At 40.2% G+C, this 22,589-nt stretch overlaps 1 protein-coding gene and 1 non-coding gene across 2 annotated transcripts in view; both read left to right on the top strand.

Annotated features, from left to right (window-relative positions):
* The window catches only part of LOC141613761 (uncharacterized), a 49,606-nt gene extending 28,845 nt beyond the window's left edge, over positions 1-20,761 (top strand). Inside the window, exon 2 of the mRNA XM_074432504.1 lies at positions 19,941-20,761. Coding sequence (XP_074288605.1) covers positions 19,941-20,761 — 821 coding nt within the window. The remainder of the gene's footprint in view (positions 1-19,940) is intronic.
* LOC141616350 (small nucleolar RNA R71) lies at positions 9,040-9,146 on the top strand. The gene has a single exon (XR_012530703.1). It is a non-coding gene; the product is annotated as a small nucleolar RNA R71 (small nucleolar RNA).
* Positions 20,762-22,589: the final 1,828 nt, after the last annotated feature.

Genomic DNA, 22,589 nt, shown 5'->3' with positions numbered 1-22,589 from the left:
TCTGGGAATCCGTCCGTCTTGGATAGAAGACGTCCGTCTTCTTTGCTGAGGAAAACAAGAAAAATTTCCTGGACTCAAATCCGTCCGTCTTCTGGAGAATCCGCCCGTCCCGTATCAAGCAAATCCGAGCGTCTTCTCCTGAATACGCCCGTCTTTAGGCGAGTTTCATCAAACCCAGAAAGTGCAGAATCCGCCCGTATTGGGCAGAAACCGCACGGATTGCCCCTGCAGTTTGAATTTTTCGGTCTATAAACCCCCCCCCCCCCCCACCTTCATTCATTCATTCATTCATAACACTACTTCAAAACATCAAAACCCTCATCCTCTCCATCACAAAAACAAAATCCCTCAACTAACATTCACCAAAATCAAATCAAATCATCCTTTCAACAACAAATTAATCACTCCTTTTTCAATAAAAATCAAAACCAAGCACAAAATCTTCAACCTTTGAGTCGATTTTTGAATTCATAAAGGCAAAGCCTTTCACCTTTAAATCGATTTTGGGTATACTACAAATTGAAGATTTTTCATTCTTTTTTTGGTTAGTTCATCAATGGCAAGGACTAAGGGAACAACAAAGGCAACAAAGGCACCAAAGACACTTTCACAAAGGCAAAAAGCTCTTCAAGCAAAGAAAGCATTGGCTATGGTGGTAGCAACACCAAACTTGGAAGTGCAACAACAACAACAACCTTCTATGGGAGCAACAACATCTTCTACTCCGGAAATCGATCAACTTTTGCATTATCCGGAGGTAACTTTTATTTCCAAAACCCATAGAGATACTTTTGCCAAGTTTGCTAGGAAATCAATTTAATCCACCAAATTTATTTGTGAAGACACCTTAGAAAAGTTGGGTGTCCTTGAGCAAACTAGAGCCTCTTTTAAAGCAATGGGGTTGAAGAAATTGTTTGAAACAAAGGAATTGACATACCCCTCCCTTACCTTGGAATTTTTGAGTTCTTTGAAAGTCACCAAAGTTGAGACTAGGGAAAATCTCGAGTTTCGTCTAGCAAATGTTAGTAGACGCATTTCCTTTAGAGAATTGGGTGAAATTTTGGGTCTTAGTGATGAACCGAGTTATTTTAAAAATTATGGAAAGTATGACCCCGACCCTCTTTGGGAGGCAATTTCCGGAAGGAAATTTGAGGACTTTCATGCGAGTCGTGCTCTTTTAGTCCACCATCCGGGCATAAGAGTATGGCACAAGGTCATAGGAAACATCATTATTGCAAGGAAAGATACCAACCATTTCACCAAACTTGATTTTATTCTTCTTGAATCGGCTTTGAACATTGGAAGAGTACATACCAAGACTTTCAACTCTTTGAGGCTTTTGGTAGATAGATGGCTCAACATTGATTGTGGGAAGAAGGGCACTACCGTTATTGTCAATGGCGACCTAGTCACTATCCTAGCTAAGTACTTTGATCCTAACTTCAACAAGGATAACAAGTATAAAGCAAAGGAGGGTGGTCATCTTGTTGATTTGCATACTATGATACACAAGTATAAGTGGGTTGCCCATAACCCTCTTGACACTAAGTATGGATGGCTCACTAGTAAAGCTAGATCGTTCACTTTGCCTTCAAAGATTTGTCATCTAAGCGTCCACCGGACCAATTATCTACTTCCCCTTTCTAAAGAGGCCGAGTATATTATTCAACAACAAAAGGGTGAACTTGAAATGCCCTCCTCTTCCATTGTCATACCACTTTACCCCTTTGAGTATCAAGAGTTCCAGCCGGAAGGAGTTGAAGCTAGAAATGATTATTTGACTCTTCTCATGCAAGCAATGCACAAGCAAGCCTTTGAGGATCGGAAAAATGCTTACTTGGCTCAATATCCACCCCTCATACACTTAGCTAGACAAGGACTACTTGATCCATCATGTCCTTTGCCTAGTTGGGCGGATAGAGAAGTCCTATTTCCGGGTGCATCTAGGGTCGTTTCGGGTGACAATGAGGTTGTTGGTAATGAAGAAGTTGATGATAACATTGATGAAGAAGCAAGTGAAGAAGGAGAAAAGGATGATGAGCAAGGTGAAGAAGAAAGTGAAGAAGCAAATGAAGAGGTAAGTGGCAATGTGACCACTTCTAATGAGGAAAGTGATGATGATGATGATATGATGGAAGATTAGCAAGCCTTGGAGGCTCCTACCCTCTCATGGTTTGTCTATTTCTCTCTTTATTTTAATTATTTTTCTTGATCATTGTTGGAGTAGTCCTAGCACCATAGAGGACTCACACCTCGGTACCATTGAGGTGTTCTCATTTTATTGCTCCCATTTTCAAAATCCAAAATGACAAATTAGTTTCATGCATTGCATAGTGTGTGCATGAACTACACCCATCCTTGGACATTAGCAATAGTGTCTAACTCGGTTTGGGGAAGTTAATGCATACACAATGAGAGGTAATCTAAATTATCCTCTCCGTCATAACAAAAACCATGCATCATGTAGTGTAGCTTAGTGTAGATTGCATTTAGTATAGAAATCATGCATCATCTTTGCATAATTTCCATCATATTGGCCATTGAGGACAATGCCCATATTAGTGTGGGGATGGGAATTCTAACATTTAACTCTTATTCAAAAACCCAAAAATTTGAAAAAATTTCGAAAATCATAAAAATTTGAAAAATTGAAAACCCAAAAACATGTTTATTTCCTTTTGTAGTCTCGTGTATATATTGTGTTTGTTCTATCCTTGTTCACATTGATCGACTATGCCACATCCGAGACATGAGGATAATGAAGACCGCATGGTATGATCTTTCCAATCTCCTTTTTCCTCTTTATGATTAATGACTATGTAGCTTTATTTTGTTTGATGTGGTATAACAATGTGAACTTAGGACTTGCATTTAGTTTATATGTCATATTAGTTGATAGAATCACTTGCATTAGGATGTTTATATTAGTTGCATCATAGCATGTAGTTGCATGTTAGAAATGTTTTGAAAATGCCTAATTAGGAACTTTGACAAGAGCAACTAAGCCATTACAAATACTTGTTCAACTTAAGACTTTGCCTACTAGAATGGTTGTAAAACACCCTAGATAGTGTCATACTAGTATCTTTTGACCCATGACCCAAGGCCTAGTCAAGGGTTTGCATGTGAGTCACCTATCCAACCTCGTGATGCGATATGGACTTGGTTAACTTGTCTAGGTGACCTTGATTGACCTTGTGGTAAGGCAACCCAAAAATATTTTCTATCAATAAGCTTGAAGTGCTCATTTCAAAGAATTTTGTCATGTGGAAGTAATTTAATGCCAAGGAAACCTCAAATGTTATGAATTGTTGAATGTTGAGAAATTTTAAGTTGTTTTGATGGAGGCGTACCACTTCGATGTGCTTTGGTGCGGGATCCATTGAATTGGGCCCCCACACGGTTGTGAATTCGGCCGCCCAGAGACAGAGTGACTATCACCCCGAAAAGCTATTGTCTAGAGGTTAACCGGTTGCCTAATAAGCGATTGGCGAAAGCAAAGGACACTAGCCCGGAAGGGACAAACCCCATCTTAAATTTTTGAAATGTGAAAGTTGAAATGAGGACAATTTTGAATACTAGTCATATCCACCCATTGTGTATAAAGATTTGAGCATTTCATTCCCAAAAAACCTTTTTGTCAAGCCACTTGGTCGAGCTTGGGACGATCCATGACCTTTACTTTTGTAGAGAATTCGAGACTTGTCATGTCATATGCTACTAGCATCATAGGGATCATCATTGCACCACTATCCGATCGCTCTTGACGAAATCATTTGGAAATTGAGGACGAAAGTAGTCTAGTTTAACACCATTTGGAGGTGATTTAGTGCCATCATCTTAGCCTTAGTAATTTGTTGAACTAGTATTTGTGAAGGATTACATGCTCTTAAATTTGTTCCTCTTTAGTGCCTCCGCCACTTGATGAGGAAGTGGCTATTCTTTTGTAGATGCATCCATTATGTGATTTTGTGTGCTTAATGTTTGGATGTGTCGGGCAAGACCCACCTTGCCTTGCAAGAAGGCATCCTACCTCATGGTTGTCTTGTTGTGAGTTGAAGGGGCGGAGTGAGACCCGCTAATTTTCTCATATCGGCTATATTATTAGGATAGGTTAGTATTGGTCCTAGTCTTTGTCACCTCTTTACTCGAGACGAGCAAAGGTTTGGTTTGGGGATATTTGATGTGACCATAATTAGCGCACATTTAGTCCCCGAATTAGCCTTGTTCCCATGCTTTTTAGTGCATATTTAGGTCATTTATTATCATTAGTTCTTTGTTTTGCATATTCTTTGAGATTTTGATCCCTTGGTGGGAAAGGAGTAAGAATCTTGCATTTTCATGGCAAAACGAGACTAAATTGATCGAATTCAATGACCAAGCATCAAGGAGTGACAAGATTAGAAGGCCTTTATACATATGATAGTAGATGAGCAATGTTGAGAAAGGATCCTTGAGTCCCCAAGGAAATCCCCAAGGATTTCATGAAGAAAAGGGAAGAAAAGAAGAAGAATTTGTGCTGGGCTACAATCCGAGCGGATTGTCCCCAATCCGCCCGTCTCCTCACAGCACAATCCGAGCGGTTTCCTCCAAAGACGCTCGGATTGCACCGCCACAATCCGCCCGGATTCTCTCGAATCCGCTCGGGTTCCATCGCCAGAATCCGCCCGTCCCGACCCCAATACGCACGGATTCCTTCACATCCAATTTCGTCTTCTCCAAGCTACAAAGAAAGAAGCCCTTCCTTCGAAAAATACCGGCTCCTCCCTGCTCAATCTAAAAAGTGTAATTACTAGTTTAGCCCTTAGTTAACCCTAATGCATCCTCCTAATTTCCACTATAAATACCCCATTAGTCTAATTAGAAGAGTATGTTCTTCTTATCAATAATTAGAGTAGTTAATATCAATCAAATCTCTCTTTAGTTTTGTAATCAACAATTAATCAAGTTCTAATACAAGTTTTATTTCCGTAATCTCTCTTTTGTTCATCCTTTATTTTGGGTAATTGAAGATTATTTGGGTTATTATTGGAAGATTGACAACCTCTCAATCAAGCATCAAGTACTTCTTTTATCTTTTGCTTTATTATTGGAATCATTAGTAGGTATAACTCTCTTAATCCCTTTTTAATTATTATTAATTACTTTCATTTATTCATCATGTTTCAATTTGTTGGTATGATTGACAACCTTGCTAGCATGATCAACATGATAATGAGTGAGTAGTCTCTTAGCTAGGGTTAATGGGTGATTAGGGGAAACCAACATGGGGAATGATTCATGCTTAATTTAATATGCTTTCATGTTTTATTTGCTTGCTTGTTTTGATCTCAACTCATGCACATATTATGTTTGATGAAATGCTAAGCCTATGAATCCTTGCATTTACTATCATCACCTATCTTTTCAATGAGACTTGTAATACATAAACCAACTCGAGTCTCATTAGACCATGCATGTTGTTGAGTAGGGAAGATTAAGTCGACTTGTAGGTGTTGTACAATCTAATCGATTCGGCTTCGGGACCCAAACTTTCCTAGGATTGTAAGATATAACCCAACTCAATCCATCACAACAATAATTGTTTGCTTATAATTTGAGAACATGTTTGTATGATCAATTCCCATGATTCCCCTATGATCCCATGACACCCTAGTACTTTTTAATCAATTGTTTACACCCCTTTAATTCATCTTGCTTGTTTATTTACATTGCTATTTTAGTTAGTGACCTTCTACATCAACCCAAATTGTGACACCCCTAAGACACCACTAGTTTCAATAGAAATCTCATCTCAATTCCCCTCCCTTGGGATCCGACCTTTACTTGCCTCTTTACTAATTGTAGAGTTGTTTGTGAAGCTATAAATTGTGTTTTGATTCGGACGTGACCCTACGACCACACCCTTAAATTGTGAAAACGAAAAGGACCGATCATATACCCAAATCGATTTTAAGATGAAAGGCTTTGCCTTTGTAATTTCAAAAATCGACTCAAAGGTTGAAGATTTTGGTGCTTGGTTTGATTTTTGTTGGAAGAGGAGTGATTGATTGTTGTTAAAAGGAAGTTTGGATTTGATTTTGTTGAATTTGGTTGAGGAAATCTTGTTTTGGTGATGGAGAGGATGAGGGTTTTGAGTTTTGGGGTTTATGGGTAGTGTTTTGAATGAATGAATGAAGAAATTAATGTGGGAGGGTGTATTTAAAACACCCGAAAATTTTTAAACTGCAGGGGAAGACGGGCGTCTTTCCTTCGGGACGCTCGGATTCTGCCTATTTTGGGTTCAGGATTCTCGCCTAAAGACGGGCGTCTTTCAGCAAAGACGCTCGGATTCTTTAATTGCAGGACGAGCGTCTTCCTCTGAAGACGGGCGGATTCTGAGACAGCAAGCTTTCTTGTTTTTCACGGGCAAAAAGACGGGCGGATTTCTGAAGACGAGCGTCTTCTCTACCAGGACGCTCGGATTCTTCGACAATCCCAAAATTTCAAATTTTCAGCTCAGATGGACGGGCGGATTTTGACAAAGACGGGCGTCTTTCCTAAAGATGAGCGGATTCCCCTTGAAGACGCTCGGATTCTCCCTGTTTTACCCGGATTCAGTTCCATCCGTGCACTTGCATATCCCTTGTCATTTTTCATTCTTCAAATCCCGTGTTCTTCATTGTAGAGGCACTACTAAGGCATGATTAGCCTAGGCAAATACGATCCCCACACTAAGCTAAAGCACTACACATCAATTAAATCATTAGTCCCTCCCTCACTTCTCTCAAAAATGATAATTATCTTGATCAAAGCATAAAAATCCAAAAATGACAAAAAATGCAATGTAAGAATTAAAATGCGAGTTAGGGAGTTAGAAATATTTACAAATGGTGGTTTAGGGAGGACTCTACCAAACTCTCATCCTTAGTGAGATGTCATGGGGGCATGTCCAAGGTGTTGTTGATGTTGCTCAACACCTTGAAGAAGTAGTCAAAAGCTTGTTCATTATTATGATAAAGATCTTCAATAGACTTTTGCACTTGTTGTCCTTCATATTGGTCTTGATCGATAGCATTACCAATATAGGGATTGAAAATCCCTTCAAACTCATCGTCCCAAAGACAAACTTCATCTACTTGATCACTAAAGGTCTCTTGAGTTGATAGAGACAACTCTCCCACTTTCTTGTCTTGGCCAACAAGGCCATCTTCTTCATTGCTTGACTTTGGTGAGCTTTTCAAGCTCTCTTTGTTACAATTCACTTGCTCTTTGAATGGAGCATCATCAATTTTCTTCCTCCATTGGAATTCCGATTTCTTCTTATCATCCTTCCGGCTATAATGATCAACCATAAAACATGGTTCATGCAAACGGGGAGCTCTCATGGTCTTGTCAAGATTGAAAGTTATGCTCTCATCTCCCACTTCTAGAGTGAGCTCTCCATGCTTCACATCAATCACCGCACCCGCGGTGTGTAAGAAAGGTCTTCCTAGAATGATTGGAATGTTGGAGTCTTCTTCCATGTCAACAATGACAAAGTCCACCGGGATGAAAAATTTCCCAACTCTTACGGGAACATCTTCCCATATCCCTAATGGTGTCTTCGTCGATCTATCGGCCATTTGGAGTGTGATATTGGTGCATTTAAGCTCTCCCATCCCTAACCTTTTACTCACCGAGTACGGCATAACACTCACACTAGCCCCTAGATCACATAAGGCTTTGTTGATCGTGGTGTCGCCAATGGTACACGGTATTGAGAAGCTTCCCAGATCTTTGAGTTTTGGAGGTGAACTCCCTTGAAGTATTGCACTACTCACCTTAGTGAAGGCGATAGTCTCAAGCTTCCGGATCGACTTCTTCTTTGTGAGGATGTCTTTCATGTATTTTGCATAGGCCGGCACGTGATTGATTAATTCCGTGAAAGGAATCGAGACTTCCAAATTCTTCACAATTTCCATAAATTTTCCAAGTTGGTCATCAAATTTGGGCTTGGCTTGACGACTTGGAAAAGGAAGTCTAATCACAATGGGCTCCTTCTCCTAGGCCTTGTCTTCATTTTTCCTTGAAATTTCTTCGTTTGATGGTTCTCCATCCTTGGAGTTTTGCACAATTTCTTCTTTATCACTAGCTTCCACAACTTCATCCTCAACTTGCTTCTTCGGTGCTTCATACCTTGTACCACTTCTCAAGTGAATGGCACTAACCGTTTCATGTCTTGGGGGATTACTTTGAGGTGGTAATTGCTCCTTTTGTCTTTGTGAACTTGAAGATGCTAGTTGAGTCAATTGGGTTTCCAACATTTTGGTGTGAGCTAGGATGTTGTTGATGGTGATTTCCTTTGCTTGACTATCCTTTTGCATTTGAGTGAAAAACTCTTGTTGATTCTTTTGCATTTGGAGGACCGCTTTTTGAACATCAAAACCTTGGTCATTTTGTTGATTGTATGGAGTTTGATTTTGGTAACCTTGGTTTTGGTTGTAAAAGGGTCTTTGATTTTGGTTTCTCATGGGAGGTGGGGTGTATGTTGGTTGAGGGTTTTGAACATTTTGGCTTTTGTATGAGAGATTTGGATGGAATTTGGTGTTTTCATTGTAATAGTTGGAGTAAGGGGTACCACTCTTGTATGCTTGAAAACCATTCACTTGTTCATTTGTTCCCCTACATTCACTTTGGTCATGTCCCAAAGTTCCACAATTCTCACATATCCCACTTGGGATTGATGAAGATGCCGTCATGGCATTAACATGATGCTTTGGTGATTTTGAGGCTTCTTCAAGTTTAGCCATTGCTTTTTCAAACTTCAAATTGATGGTATCAATGTGAGCACTAAGTTGAGCACCCAATTGAGTAACGGAGTCCACTTCATGCTTTCCTCCTCTAGTAGCCTTGCGAGGTCTACTATATTGTGAGTTATGGACCGCCATTTCCTCAATCTTGTTCCAAGTTTGATTATCATCAACTTCGGTGAACATTCTATTTGATCCCATGTTGAGAATGTTTCTTGAATCTTCATAAAGACCGTTCCAAAATTGTTGTACCAAGAACCACTCGCTAAGTCCATGGTGAGGACATGAGCGAAAAATTCCCTTGAATCGCTCCCAAGCTTCATACAAAGATTCTTCATCTCTTTGCTTAAAGCCCGTAATTTGAGCTCTTAGCATGTTAGTCTTTTCCGGTGGATAGAACTTTTTGTAGAAAGCTAGAGCCAACTTCTTCCAAGAATCAATTCCGAGAGTAGCCTTATCAAGGCCTTTCAACCATTGTTTCGCGGTGCCAATTATAGAAAAAGGAAATAAGACCCATCGAATTTGTTCTTGAGTTACACCGGTTTGAGAAATCGCATCACAATAGTCGCAAAAAGTCTCCATATGAGAGTGAGGGTATTCACTAGGCATCCCCCCAAATTGGCTTCTTTCGACTAATTAGATAAATGCAGATTTGGCAATAAAATTTTCGGTTAGATGTTGTGGTGTGGGAGTACCGTTGGGTAGGTTCTCCTCGGTTGGTACGGAATGTGATGAAAACTTAGGCATTGTGGGTTGATTTTGTGTTGGATTTTGTGTTGGGTTCTCCTCACCTTCTCTTGCAAAAGGGTTGATGAACTCAATAGTATTTGGTTGAATAACCTCACCAATACGTCTCAAAGTTCTTCCACCAAGTCTTCTATTGGTTGTCAAAATCCTTTCAATTTCGTGATCAAAGGGTAACAAGTTACCTTGTGACCTTCTAGACATGCAAAATATCAAACAACTCGAAAATAATTAGAACAAACCTTGAGGAGTTTTACTTCCCCAAGGCAAAGAAAGACACAACTAATAACAATAAAGGAAAATCTAAATCAAGTTAACACCGTCCCCGGCAACGGCGCCATTTTTGGTCGGACTCACGATGGAGGTTTACCTTTCGGTACTTGTCGTTAGGAGCACCTAGACCAAAACACAATTTATAACTTCACAAACAACTCTACAATTAGTAAAGAGGCAAGTAAAGGTCGGATCCCAAGGGATGGAAATTAAGATGAGATTTCTATTGCAACTAGTGGTGTCTAAGGGTGTCACAATTGGGGTTTGAAGTAGAAGATCACTAAACTAAATAGCAATGAAAGCAAACAAGCAAGATGAATTAAAAGGGATGTAAACAATTGATAAAAAGCACTAGGGTGTCATGGGGTCATAGGGGATTCATGGGAATTGATCATACAAACATATTCTCAAATTATAAGCAAGCAATTATTGTTGTGATGGATCGAGTTGGTTTATATCTTACAATCCTGGGAAAGTTTGGGTTCCGGAGCCGAATCGATTAGATTGTACAACACCTACAAGTCGACTTAATCTTCCCTACTCAACTACATGCATGGTCTATTGAGACTCGAGTTGGTTTATTTCTTACAAGTCTCATGAAAAGATAGGTGATGGGTAAAAAATGCAAGGATTCATAGGCTCGCATTTCATCAAACATAACATGTGCATGAGTTGAGATCACAACAAGCAAGCAAATAAACTATGAAAACAAATTAATTTAAGCATGAATCATTCCCCATGTTTGTTTCCCCTAATTACCCATTAACCCTAGCTAAGGAAACTACTCACTCATTATCATGTTGAACATGCTAGCAAGGTTGTCAATCATACCAACAAAGTGAAACATGATGAATAAATGAAGATGATTAACAATAATTAAAAAGGGATTAAGAGAATTATACCTACCAATGATTCCAATAATAAAGCAAAGAATAAAAGAAGTACTTGATGCTTGATTGGAAGGTTGTCAATCTCCCAATAATAACCCAAATAATCTTCAATTACCCAAAATAAAGGATGAACAAGAGAGAGATTAAGGAAATAAAACTTGTATTAAAACTTGATTAAATGTTGATTACAAGATTAAAGAGAGATTTGATTGATATTAACTACACTAAAGATTGCTAAGAAGAACATGCTCTTCTAATTAGACTAATGGGGTATTTATAGTGGGGATTAGGTACATAAATTAGGGTTTACTAAGGGCTTAAATGACGATTAAGTCCTTCAGGAATCGCCGGTCTCTAGGGAGACTCCGGTCTCTTTTTCGCCGGTCTTAGAAAAAGATGTGCATCCTTCCTTGAAGCTTGTAGAAGACGAAAGTACTGTCTGGGAATCCGGGCGTTTTTGGCACGGGACGGGCGGATTTGGGAGCTTCTGGACGGGCGTCCAGAGGGGGAAGACGGGCGTCTTTAGGAGGTTTTGCCCGGGCGTCTTGTGGAGGAAGACGCTCAGATTGTGGTGATGGACGGGCGTGTTCAGGCCAATCCGCACGGATTGTCAAACAGTTTCATTCCTTCTTCTTTTTCTTCCTTTTTCTTCATAAAATCCTTGAGGATTTCCTCGGGGATGCAAGGATCTTTTCTCATCATTGCCCATCTATTATAGTATGTACAAAGGCCTTCTAATCTTGTCTCTCCTTGATGCTTGGTCATTGAATTCAATCAATTTAGCCGCATTTTGCCATGAAAATGCAAGGTTTGCACTCCTTTCCTACCAAGGACACAAAACCTCAAAGAATATGTAAAACAAAGAACTAAAGACAATAAATGACCCAAATATGCACTAAAAAGCATGGGAACAAGGCTAATTCGGGGACTAAATATGCTCTAATTATGGTCACATCACTAACATATATACATCCTAATGCATATGATTCTACCAACTAATATGTCATATAATCTAAATGCAAGTCCTAAATTCACATTGTTTATACCGCATCAATCAAAATAAAGCCACATAGTCATTAACATAAAGAGGAAAAAGGAGATTGGAAAGATCATACCATGCGGTCTTCAATATCCTCATGTCTCGGATGTGACGTAGTCGATCAATGTGAACAAGGATAGAACAAACACGATATATACAACAATATATACAAGTCTACACTACAAAGGAAATGAACTTGTTTTTGGATTTTCAAATTTTTCAATTTTTTTTTTTTTTTTTGATTTTTTCTAAATTTTTGAATAAAAGTTAAGTTAGAATTTCCCATCCCCACACTAATATGGGCATTGTCCTCAATGGCCAATATGATAGGAAATTATGCAAGTATGATACATGAATTCTATACTAAATGCAAGCTATACCAATCTACACTACATGATGCATGGGTTTTTTGTTTATGACGGAGAGCGTAATTTAGATTACCTCCCGTTGCGTATGCATGTACTTCTCCAAACCGAGATAGACATTATTTCTAATGTCTTAAATTATGGGGTAGTTCATGCACACAAGATGCAATGCATGAAACTATATATTGTCATTTTGGATTTTTCAATGGGAACAATAAAAGAACACCTCAATGTGGCCGAGGTGTTAGTCCTCGTGTTGCTAGGACTCTCCAACCAAGTCAAAGTTAAATATTGTACAAGTTAACAAAACATTGAATTCTTTCATGAAGATTGAAAATAAAGAGAGGAGATGAGGAAACTTCACTTAAGTTTGAGATGGGTGCCTCATGCCCGCTCCATCTAGCTATGAAGAGATCTTCTAGAGATCGCCATCATCTCCCTCTAGGTCACTATCCCATATTTCCTTGGATGCATCACTTGTATTAGGGTCCCCACCGCAAGATTTGTCGCTCCCTTCATCTTGTCGCCCATTTGCCCCTTCATTTGCTCTTTCCGAATTGGGGAAGAGTATATCCATTTGTGCCCAAGAGGGAAATGCTCTCTCCTCACTAATCTTCCCTCTTTGAATCATATCGTGGTATTAAGGGTAAAGTGCATAATAATTTTCCACGGTAGCTTCATAATGTCGGAAGTGCAAATCTTGGAGAATTCCCGTTACAAAGTCATCACGGGGGAGGATAAAGGGGTTAGGGTGGTTGTACGGTTGATATGGAAAAGGGTAGGGAGGTACTTTGATTTTCTCATCGCGTGGTTGTTGCTCTTGTTGTTGTTGTGGATTTGGTGGTGGTGGTGCTTGCTTTGCTTGGGTTGGGTTTGCGGGGATGAGGTAGGATGGGATTGGTGATAAAGGTCCCCTTCTTGGTGATATTCTTGGTAGTCCGGTCATTGGTAAGTAGATTAGATCACTCCCTTTTGTTATCCACTTGATCTTTTTATCAACCCCCTCAAGGGTTATCCAATGATGATGCACAAGAAGAAGGTCTTCATTTATCCTTGTATTCCCGGAAAGAGGAGTATACTCATTATTCTCATTAAATTTTGGATTGAAATGCTTTGCAATCTTTGTAATGAGCCCTCCATTAACAATGTGTTTCATCCCATCATCATCACCGTTTCTGAACTTAGCCCACTTCTCGAGTAGCACAAGAGGCGCATTAAAGTGGTACCCACCCCTTCCTTGGATATCGATATAGGACTCCATGAACACAAGATCGAGTTCGTTCACTATTGCCGGGTCTCGGCGAGCAAGGAGGGTGCCGGAAAGGAACCGGTAAGTAAGTCTCAAAATAGGATTTTGAATGTGGAAAGCTAGACACTCCTTGATATACATGAAATCTCGGCTGGTCATGGCCCTCCATAGGGGTGCAACACTATATCTCTTCGTTTTTGATGTCCGGTAGGCGAGACATCGAGACCAAGCACATTAGCAAATTCCACTAGAGTCATCATTCTTGAAACACTCTCCAACCTAAATTCTATGCATATCGTTCTATTCAAGGTTGTGATTTTCAAGAAGCTTAAAAATTCAAGAACAAGGGATCGGTAAGTTTGCTCGTGCATGTGGAATAGGGTAGAGAGACCAAACAACTCAAAAAGGGCTTCCATTTGATGGTAAATCCCAAGCTTCCTTAAAGTTCTATGGCATAAAAATTTAGTAGGGAGAATGTTCTTACGAAGAAGCCGGTGAAAAACGAGCCTTTGCACATCATTGACGAATTCAACATTTGAGAAGTCATCAAGCCTTGTAAGATCCACAATTTCTTCATGCTCCCTCCTTAGAGTGTTGATGTGAGAGGTAGAAGAGCTTCCTCTTACTCTTGGTCTTCTTTTATCCCTAAAGGAAGATCCCTTTGGTCCCATTCTTTGATTGTTGAGTTGGAATTTTTTATTTGTTGAAGTATGAAGATGCTCTTTGTGGATTGAATATTGCTTTTGAAACCCTAGAAATTGGGGCTTTTTGATTTTGTGGAATAAAAGAGTGTTTGGGATCTGCTTTGGAGTCATAAGAAGGTGGGTTTTTATAATGCAAGTGGAAGGAAGGGTGATGTGTCACAAATTGTGTGGTGGGGAGAATTAAAATTGGAAAAATCGGGAGTGAAGGCCGCAGGAAGACGAGCGGACTCAGGCTCGGGACGCTCGGATTCTCTCATTCTAGGACGAGCGGATTCCCGGGAAGACGCTCGGATTCTCTTACAGCGAATTTTTGCAAAAATTTGACGCAGCCAAGATGAGCGGATCGAGCACAAGACGAGCGTCTTTTCTGGAGCAAGTCGAGCGTCTTTTCTCATAGCCGAGCGGATTCTGTTACAGGAACTTTTCTTAAAATGTTGCAGCAAAAAGACGAGCGGATTCATCTTCAGACGCTCGGATTCCTTCCGGACGAGCGTATTCTCAATAAGACGGTCGTCTTTGTACAAACCGAGCGGATTCTCTCTTTATACGCTCGGATTTCTTGCCGCGGATTCCCTTTGATTTCCTTGACTCCGATAAAAGCTTCCCCACACTTGAAAATTAGTTCCTTCCTTCATCAAAAATCATTAGTGACCCTCCCTCACTTACTCTCATGGAAAGAATTTATGTTTATGATAAAAGGAATGCAACAAAATTATAAATACAAGTTAGAGGGTTAGTATATTTACAAGTGGTGGTTTAGGGAGGACTCCACCAAACTCTCCCTTTGATGACTCCTTCAAGGATGAGGAGGCCCGAGGTAGGTGACCTCGACCTCTCCAACAAATGCACCCTCATAATATGGCTTCAATCTTTGACCATTGACCTTGAATTTGCTTCCATCTTCCGCCTTGATTTCAAAATCCCCATATTTTCCTACCTCGGTGATCACATAGGGACACATCCATCTAGAGTTCAATTTTCCCGGAAAGAGTCGATAGCGGAAATTGAATAGAAGGAGTTTCTCCCCTTTGTGCAAGGCTTTTTGTTTGATCCTCTTGTCATGGAGCAATCTTGTACTTTCCTTGTAGATCTTGGCATTCTCATAAGATTGTAGTCGGAATTCCTCCAACTCTTGAATTTGTATCGTCCTCTTTTGACCACTCAATTTGAGATCAAGGTTAAGGGCTCGGATTGCCCAAAAAGCTTTGTACTCCAATTCGATTGGCAAGTGGCATGCTTTTCCATAAATAAGCTTGTAAGGGGAGGCTCCTATGGGAGTCTTATAGGCTGTCCTATAAGCCCAAAGAGCGTCATCAAGCTTTGTGCTCCAATATTTTCGGGTCTTGTTCACAACTTTCTCAAGAATTTGCTTGATCTCTCTATTCGAAACTTCAACTTGACCGCTTGTTTGAGGATGATATCCCAAGCCGGTTCTATGTTGAACACCATACTTGGTCAAAAGGGATGCGAGTTTCTTTTCATGAAAATGCGTTCCTCCATCACTTATGATTGCTCTAGGGACTCCGAATCTTGGGAAGATTCTTTTCTTGAAAAGCTTGGTGACCGTCTTCGCATCATCGTTTGGAGTGGCAATTTCCTCCACCCACTTTGAGACGAAGTCTACGGCCACAAGGATATAATTATTCCCATTGGATGTCACAAACGGCCCTTGGTAGTCGATCCCCCAAACATCGAAGATCTCCACCTCTAGTATGCCCCTTTTTGGCATTTCATTCCTCCAAGAGATATTCCCCGTCCTTTGACAAGCATCACAATGAATGATGAATTCCCTTGTGTCTTGGAACATTGTAGGCCAATAGAAGCCCGATCGAAGAATTTTTGCAATGGTTCTCCTTGCTCCATGGTGCCCACCGTAGGGTGATGAGTGGCATCCTTCCAAGATTCCTTGGACTTCCCATTGGGGGATGCACCTCCGGTAGAGCCCATCACTACACTCTTTGTAGAGATTTGGGTCATCCCAAAAGTACCTTTTTACTTCGAATAAGAATCTCTTCCTTTGGTTGTAGTTCAAATTTGGAGGGAGTACTCTTCCAACGATATAGTTGGCATAATCGGCAAACCATGGGGTGATGTGCCTTTCAAGTTGTGTTTGAATGGCCATCAAGATATCGTCGGGAAATGAGTCATTGATCGGCGTTTCTCCTTGTTCATCATGAAACCGGATCCTTGACAAGTGATCCGCCACTACATTTTCGGCTCCTTTCTTGTCTCTTATCTCCAAGTCGAATTCTTGAAGAAGCAAAATCCATCTTAACAACCTTGGTTTGGCCTCCTTCTTTATCAAGAGGTGTTGGAGAGCACGGTGATCCGAAAAGACAATCACTTTGGATCCGAGTAAGTAGGAACGAAATTTGTCCAAAGCATAGACAATGGCAAGAAGCTCTTTCTCGGTGGTATCATAGTTCACTTGGGAGGGATCAAGAGTCTTGCTTATATAGTAGATGGCATGAAGAGCTCTTCCTACCCGTTGGCCAAGAACCGCTCCAACGGCGTAGTTACTAGCATCACACATAATCTCGAACGGTAGTTCCCAATTTGGAGGTTGAATAATCGGTGCCGAGATTAGTGCTTCCTTGATTCTATTAAAGGCTTCAACACACTTATCAGTGAAATGGAATTGGGCATCTTTAAGTAAGAGTTGAGTGAGGGGTTTCGCTATTTTTGAAAAATCTTTTATGAAACGGCGATAGAAACCCGCGTGACCGAGAAAACTTCTCACCCCTCTAACATTCACGGGAGGTGGGAGTTTCCCTATCACCTCAACCTTAGCTTTATCGACCTTGATGCCCTTTTCCGAAATTAAATGACATAAAACAATTCCCAATTTAAAACAAGACTAACATCTTCACATTTTTGCAATACAAGAGAAAGATTATGCAAACATGAGTCAAAGTCTTTTCCATAAACGCTAAAATCATCCATAAAAACTTCCATTGTGGTCTCTAGGTAGTCGTAGAAGACACTCATCATGCATCTTTGGAAAGTGGCGGGGGCATTACATAGGCCAAAAGGCATCCTCCTATATGCAAAAGTACCATAAGGGCATGTGAAGGTGGTCTTATGTTGGTCATCCGGGTGTATGGGGATTTGAAATAATCCCGAATACCCGTCAAGGTAACAAAAGAATTTGTTGGAGGCTAACCTCTCAAGCATTTGGTCAATGAATGGTAGGGGAAATGATCGTTCCTTGTTGCGGAATTCAATTTTCGATAGTCAATGCACATACGCCAACCGGTGATCTTCCTTGCTGGTATTAACTCATTCTTTTCGTTTGTCACCACCGTGGTACCTCCTTTCTTAGGTACCACTTGAACGGGGCTAACCCATAAAGAATCCGATATGGGATATATGATTCCCGCATCAAGTAATTTCATAACCTCTCCCTTGACAACTTCTTGCATGTGGGGGTTTAATCTCCTTTGAGGTTGGATGGTAAGTCTATGGTCCTCCTCTAGATGAATTCTATGCATACAAAAGTTGGGACTTATCCCCTTAAGGTCATCTAGACTATAACCTATAGCCTTTTCATGTTGCTTTAACACATCAAGCAATTTTCCCAATTGGTTTTCATCAAGTCTATCATTAACAATCACGGGTTTGGTCTTTGATTCATCAAGGTAAGCATATTTCAAATTTGGGGGAAGGGGTTTTAAAGTAGGGATTTGTACCTCACTTTCCTCCTTTGAAGGTTCATTGAGAATTTGCTCCATTTCCATTAGACACTCCATTCTCATAGCATATTCAACTTGTTCTTCGGTCTCCTCAATCTCGTCATACTCGAATTCCATGACGAATTCCTCTTGGTCTTGAGCTTGTAAGATGTCTTCTAGGATGGATTGCTCATTTTCTATAGGTTGATATGCTTCCACAAGGATGTTATGTACTAATTCGGATTGCTCATGAGTAAGTTCTTTGTTAGCTAGAGCGGCCTCAAAAAGATCTACCTCCAATTCCCAATACATATTTTTAGCCTCACTTGCTTCCAAGGCTTCCAATGCTTGCATGGGATCTTTGAAGAAAGGTCATACTTAAGTGGTCCTCTACAAAACAATCTATAAGGTCCATCTTGCAAAATATCAAACAACTTGAAAATAGTTAGAACAAACCTTGAGGAGTTTTACTTCTCCAAGGCAAAGAAAGACACAACTAATAACAATCTAAGAAAATCTAAATCAAGTTAACACCGTCCCCGGCAACGGCGCCATTTTTGGTCGGACTCACTTGGAGGTTTAGTTTTCGGTACTTGTCGTTAGGAGCACCTAGACCAAAACACAATTTATAACTCCACAAACAACTCTACAATTAGTAAAGAGGCAAGGTCAGGTCAGATCCCAAGGGACGGGAATTGAGATGAGATTTTCAATTGCAACTAGCGGTGCCTAGGGGTGTCACAATTTGGGGTTTGAATAGAAGATCACTAAACTAAATAGCAATAAAAGTAAACAAGCAAGATGATTAAAAAGGGATGTAAACAATTGATAAAAGGCACTAGGGTGTCATGGGGTCATAGGAGATTCATGGGAATTGATCATACAAACATATTCTCAAATTATAAGCAAGCAATTTTTGTTGTGATGGATCGAGTTGGTTTATATCTTACAATCCTAGGAAAGTTTGGGTCCCGGAGCCGAATCGATTAGATTGTACAACACCTACAAGTCGACTTAATCTTCCCTACTCAACTATATGCATGGTCTAATGAGACTCGAGTTGGTTTATGTCTTACAAGTCTCATTAAAAAGATGGGTGATGGGTAAAAAATGCAAAGATTCATAGGCTCGCATTTCATCAAACATAACATGTGCATAAGTTGAGATCACAACAAGCAAGCAAATAAACTATGGAAACATATTAATTTAAGCATGAATCATCCCCCATGTTGATTTCCCCTAATTACCCATTAACCCTAGCTAAGGAAACTACTCACTCATTATCATGTTGAACATGCTAGCAAGGTTGTCAATCATACCAACAAAGTAAAACATGATGAATAAATGAAGATAATTAACAATAATTAAAAAGGGATTAAGAGAATTATACCTACTAATGATTCCAATAATAAAGCAAAAGCTTGATTAAATGTTGATTACAAGATTAAAGAGAGATTTAATTGATATAAACTACACTAGAGATTGCTAAGAAGAACATGATTATCTAATTAGACTAATGGGGTATTTATAGTGGGGATTAGGTACATAAATTAGGGTTTACTAAGGGCTTAAATGACGATTAAGTCCTTGAGGAATCGCCGGTCTCAAGAGAGACTTCGGTATCCTTTCCGCCGGTCTTTGAAAAATATGCCCATCCTTCATTGAACAAGTAGAAGACGGATTAGCTGTCACACAATCCGAGCGTCCAGGGCACGGGACGGGCGGATTGTGGGTCTTTTGGACGAGCGGATTCGTGGGGTGGACGGGCGGATTGTGGTGGTTCTGGACGCGCGTCCAGCTGAGGAACACGCTCGGATTGCTTGTGATGGACGGGCGGATTGTGGTCAATCCGCTCGGATTCTCTGTCAGCTTCTTCCTTTCTTCTTTTCTTATTTTTCCTTCATAAAATCCTTGAGGATTTCCTCGGGGATGCAAGGATCTTTTCTCATCATTGCCCATCTACTATAGTATGTACAAAGGCCTTCTAGTCTTGTCTTCTCTTTGATGCTTGGTCATTGGATTCAATCAATTTAGCTCCATTTTGCCATGAAAATGCAAGGTTTGCACTCCTTTCCTACCAAGGGATCAAAACCTCAAAGAATATGCAAAATAAAGGACTAAAGACAATAAATGACCCAAATATGCACTAAAAAGCATGGGAACAAGGCTAATTCGGGTACTAAATATGCTCAAATTATGGTCACATCATCTGCATTTACCTATTCTTATTTCAGATCATTCGCCGATTATTGTACGCTTTCTCGAACAATCGAAATCACGTAAGCGACCGTACCGTGTTGATAACTGGTGTCTTCAAATACTGGAAGTAGTGGCTCTTGTTTCTACTGCGTGGAATACTCCAGTTTCTGGATCCTCTTCATATGTTCTGTCCCGAAAGTTGGCTGCTGTTCGGTTTGCTATTCTGAATTGGGTTATTCAACACCGCATTTGCTATGGTATAAATTGGTCATCGATTGAGAACGAACTTGAGCTAGCATCTACTTCTCTTTCGGATTCTGCAGCTGCAAATACATATCAAAACCTGAGATCTTCTCATCTTCAGCTCATTTCTAAGCAGCACGGATACTGGATTCAGCGGGTCAAGACTCGTAAAGAAATTTTGGATGGCCTTCCGACTCGATTTTTATTTAACCGAGTTAAGCAAAGATCTTCCAAGCAGCGTTTGCTTTCTCTTCGAACGCCTGCAGGGAACTGGCTTAATGACCCGACTGAAATTGAATCAGAAATCCTTTCTCATTTCCGTTCTATTACGGGTGCATCTCATTCTTCCCATGTCGAGTATTTTCAGTTTACTGATGCCTTTCTTTCTGAGCTGGATATTCCGTCACTTTCCTCCGCTGAATGTTCTCTTTTATCTACTCCGTTTACTGAGGATGATGTTTTACGCGCGCTTCGTGGTATGGATGGTTCAAAGTCACCTGGCCCAGATAGTATTACACCCCGCTTTTATCAGGTTTTTTGGCCTCAGATTGGACACCTCATGTCTGCGGCCATTTTACAGTTTCTTAATACTGGAATTATGTTGAAGGAATGAAATCACACACATATTGTACTTATTCCGAAAGTGGACCACCCGGAGATGGTTACTCAGTATCGCCCTATTAGTCTTTGCAATGTCATTTACCGCATTGCGTCCAAGTGTCTTGCAAACAGGCTTAAGTTGGTGATTCCATCACTTGTATCTGATTCTCAACAAGCTTTCGTACCTGGACGCCTGATGACAGATAGCTGCCTTATTTCGCACGAAGTTATGCACTATATTAATAAGACGAAAAAGGGTACTAACTGTTTCGCTGTGCTTAAACTTGACATGAACAAGGCCTTTGATCGGGTTTCCTGGACTTTCCTCATGCTGATTATGAAGCACATGGGATTCCCAACTTTCTGGAGAAATATTATTTGGGAATGTGTGTCTACGGTCTCTTACAGGGTTCTTATTAATAGAGAACCTTCTGAAGCTTTCCGATCGTCTTGTGGTCTTCAGCAAGGGGATCCGCTGTCTCCCTATCTTTTTATTATGTGTATGGAGGTTCTGTTGCGGCAGCTAATCAAAGCTGAAAAAACTGGCTCCTTAACCGACCTCAAGATTTCGCGATACGCCCCAATTCTTTCACACCTGTTCTATGTGGATGATGCACTTCTTTGTTGCAAAGCTACTCCTTCGTCCTTTGAGACTTTGCGGGTTCTTGTAGATACCCGTATCCGTCGATATTGGAATTTATAGAGAACCCGACAAACACCCGATGATGATAGGACACATGTATTTCTTTAGTTGTCATTGTCATTATTTGGAGCTCGTTTTACGATGTAGAATGGGCGTCGTCGATGAAGTATTTTATTAATTTAAATGATATTTAAATTAATGTTTTTTAAGTGAGTTCATTTTATTAATTTAAATGATATTTAAATTAAAGTCTTTTTTAAGGTGATTTCAATTTACTTTATTTTATTTTGAATTTATTTTCCCAAGTTTATTTTATTGAAAATAAAATAAATAATTGATTTGAAAAATCATTTTATGAATATATTTGATTTGAAAAATCATTTATTTTAATGTGTTAATTGATTTGAAAAATCGATTTTAAAAGCGAAGAAAACTCGTTTTAGAAGCATGTTTTTGAGCTCGATTTTAGCCCGGTTTTTGGGCCCGTTTTCTTTACGACTTGGCACGAATATCGAGTACACTAACCAACCTAAGCCTCTACCCATCCACCCTTGTTCGAACCCCCTATCCACGGCCCAAATTCCATCCCCAAACACCCCCCAACCAGCCCGCGCATACAAACAGCCCCCCTGTTTTGGCAGCTCAATCCCGAGCCCAAAACCCGCTCCAAACACCACCAAAACCCGTACCCATTAACCCTAACCCATACCCTAGCATCCTACCCATATTATCCTAACTTAATCACCAAGAAAACCCCTCTCAAACCCTCACAAAAGCTGCTGGACAGCAGCTATGCGTGAGCAGGCCCGACTGCCTCTCCCTCTCTTTTACCCTATTTTAACTCCTTATAAATACCACCCCTTGACCATACATTCATTCCGCTAAGTTCTCCATACATCCTACCATCACCCACAAGCTTTAAACCTCAGAAACAAACCCTAATTGCCTCCCAAAAACCCTAAACAAAACCGACACACAAACTGAACTGTTTGTGTGTCCTCCTCGAAAAGCAACTCGTTCCTCCATCAAACCTCCATCAAAACTCGATTTTCTTGTTCCTAATTAACCACATAACATCCATATACACATTAGACAAAGATTTACGAGCCAAATTTCCCTTGAGAGTACACGAAATCCCTCGAAAAACAGTGTTATACACTCTGTTTTCGCGGTTTATTCTTGTCTGTCCAGTTCTGTT

This window comes from Silene latifolia, chromosome 11 (genome assembly GCF_048544455.1).
Source record: "Silene latifolia isolate original U9 population chromosome 11, ASM4854445v1, whole genome shotgun sequence".
Taxonomy (NCBI): domain Eukaryota; kingdom Viridiplantae; phylum Streptophyta; class Magnoliopsida; order Caryophyllales; family Caryophyllaceae; genus Silene; species Silene latifolia.
The sequence above is the reverse complement of the archived record's forward strand: the minus strand, read 5'-3'. Positions and strand labels throughout refer to the sequence as shown.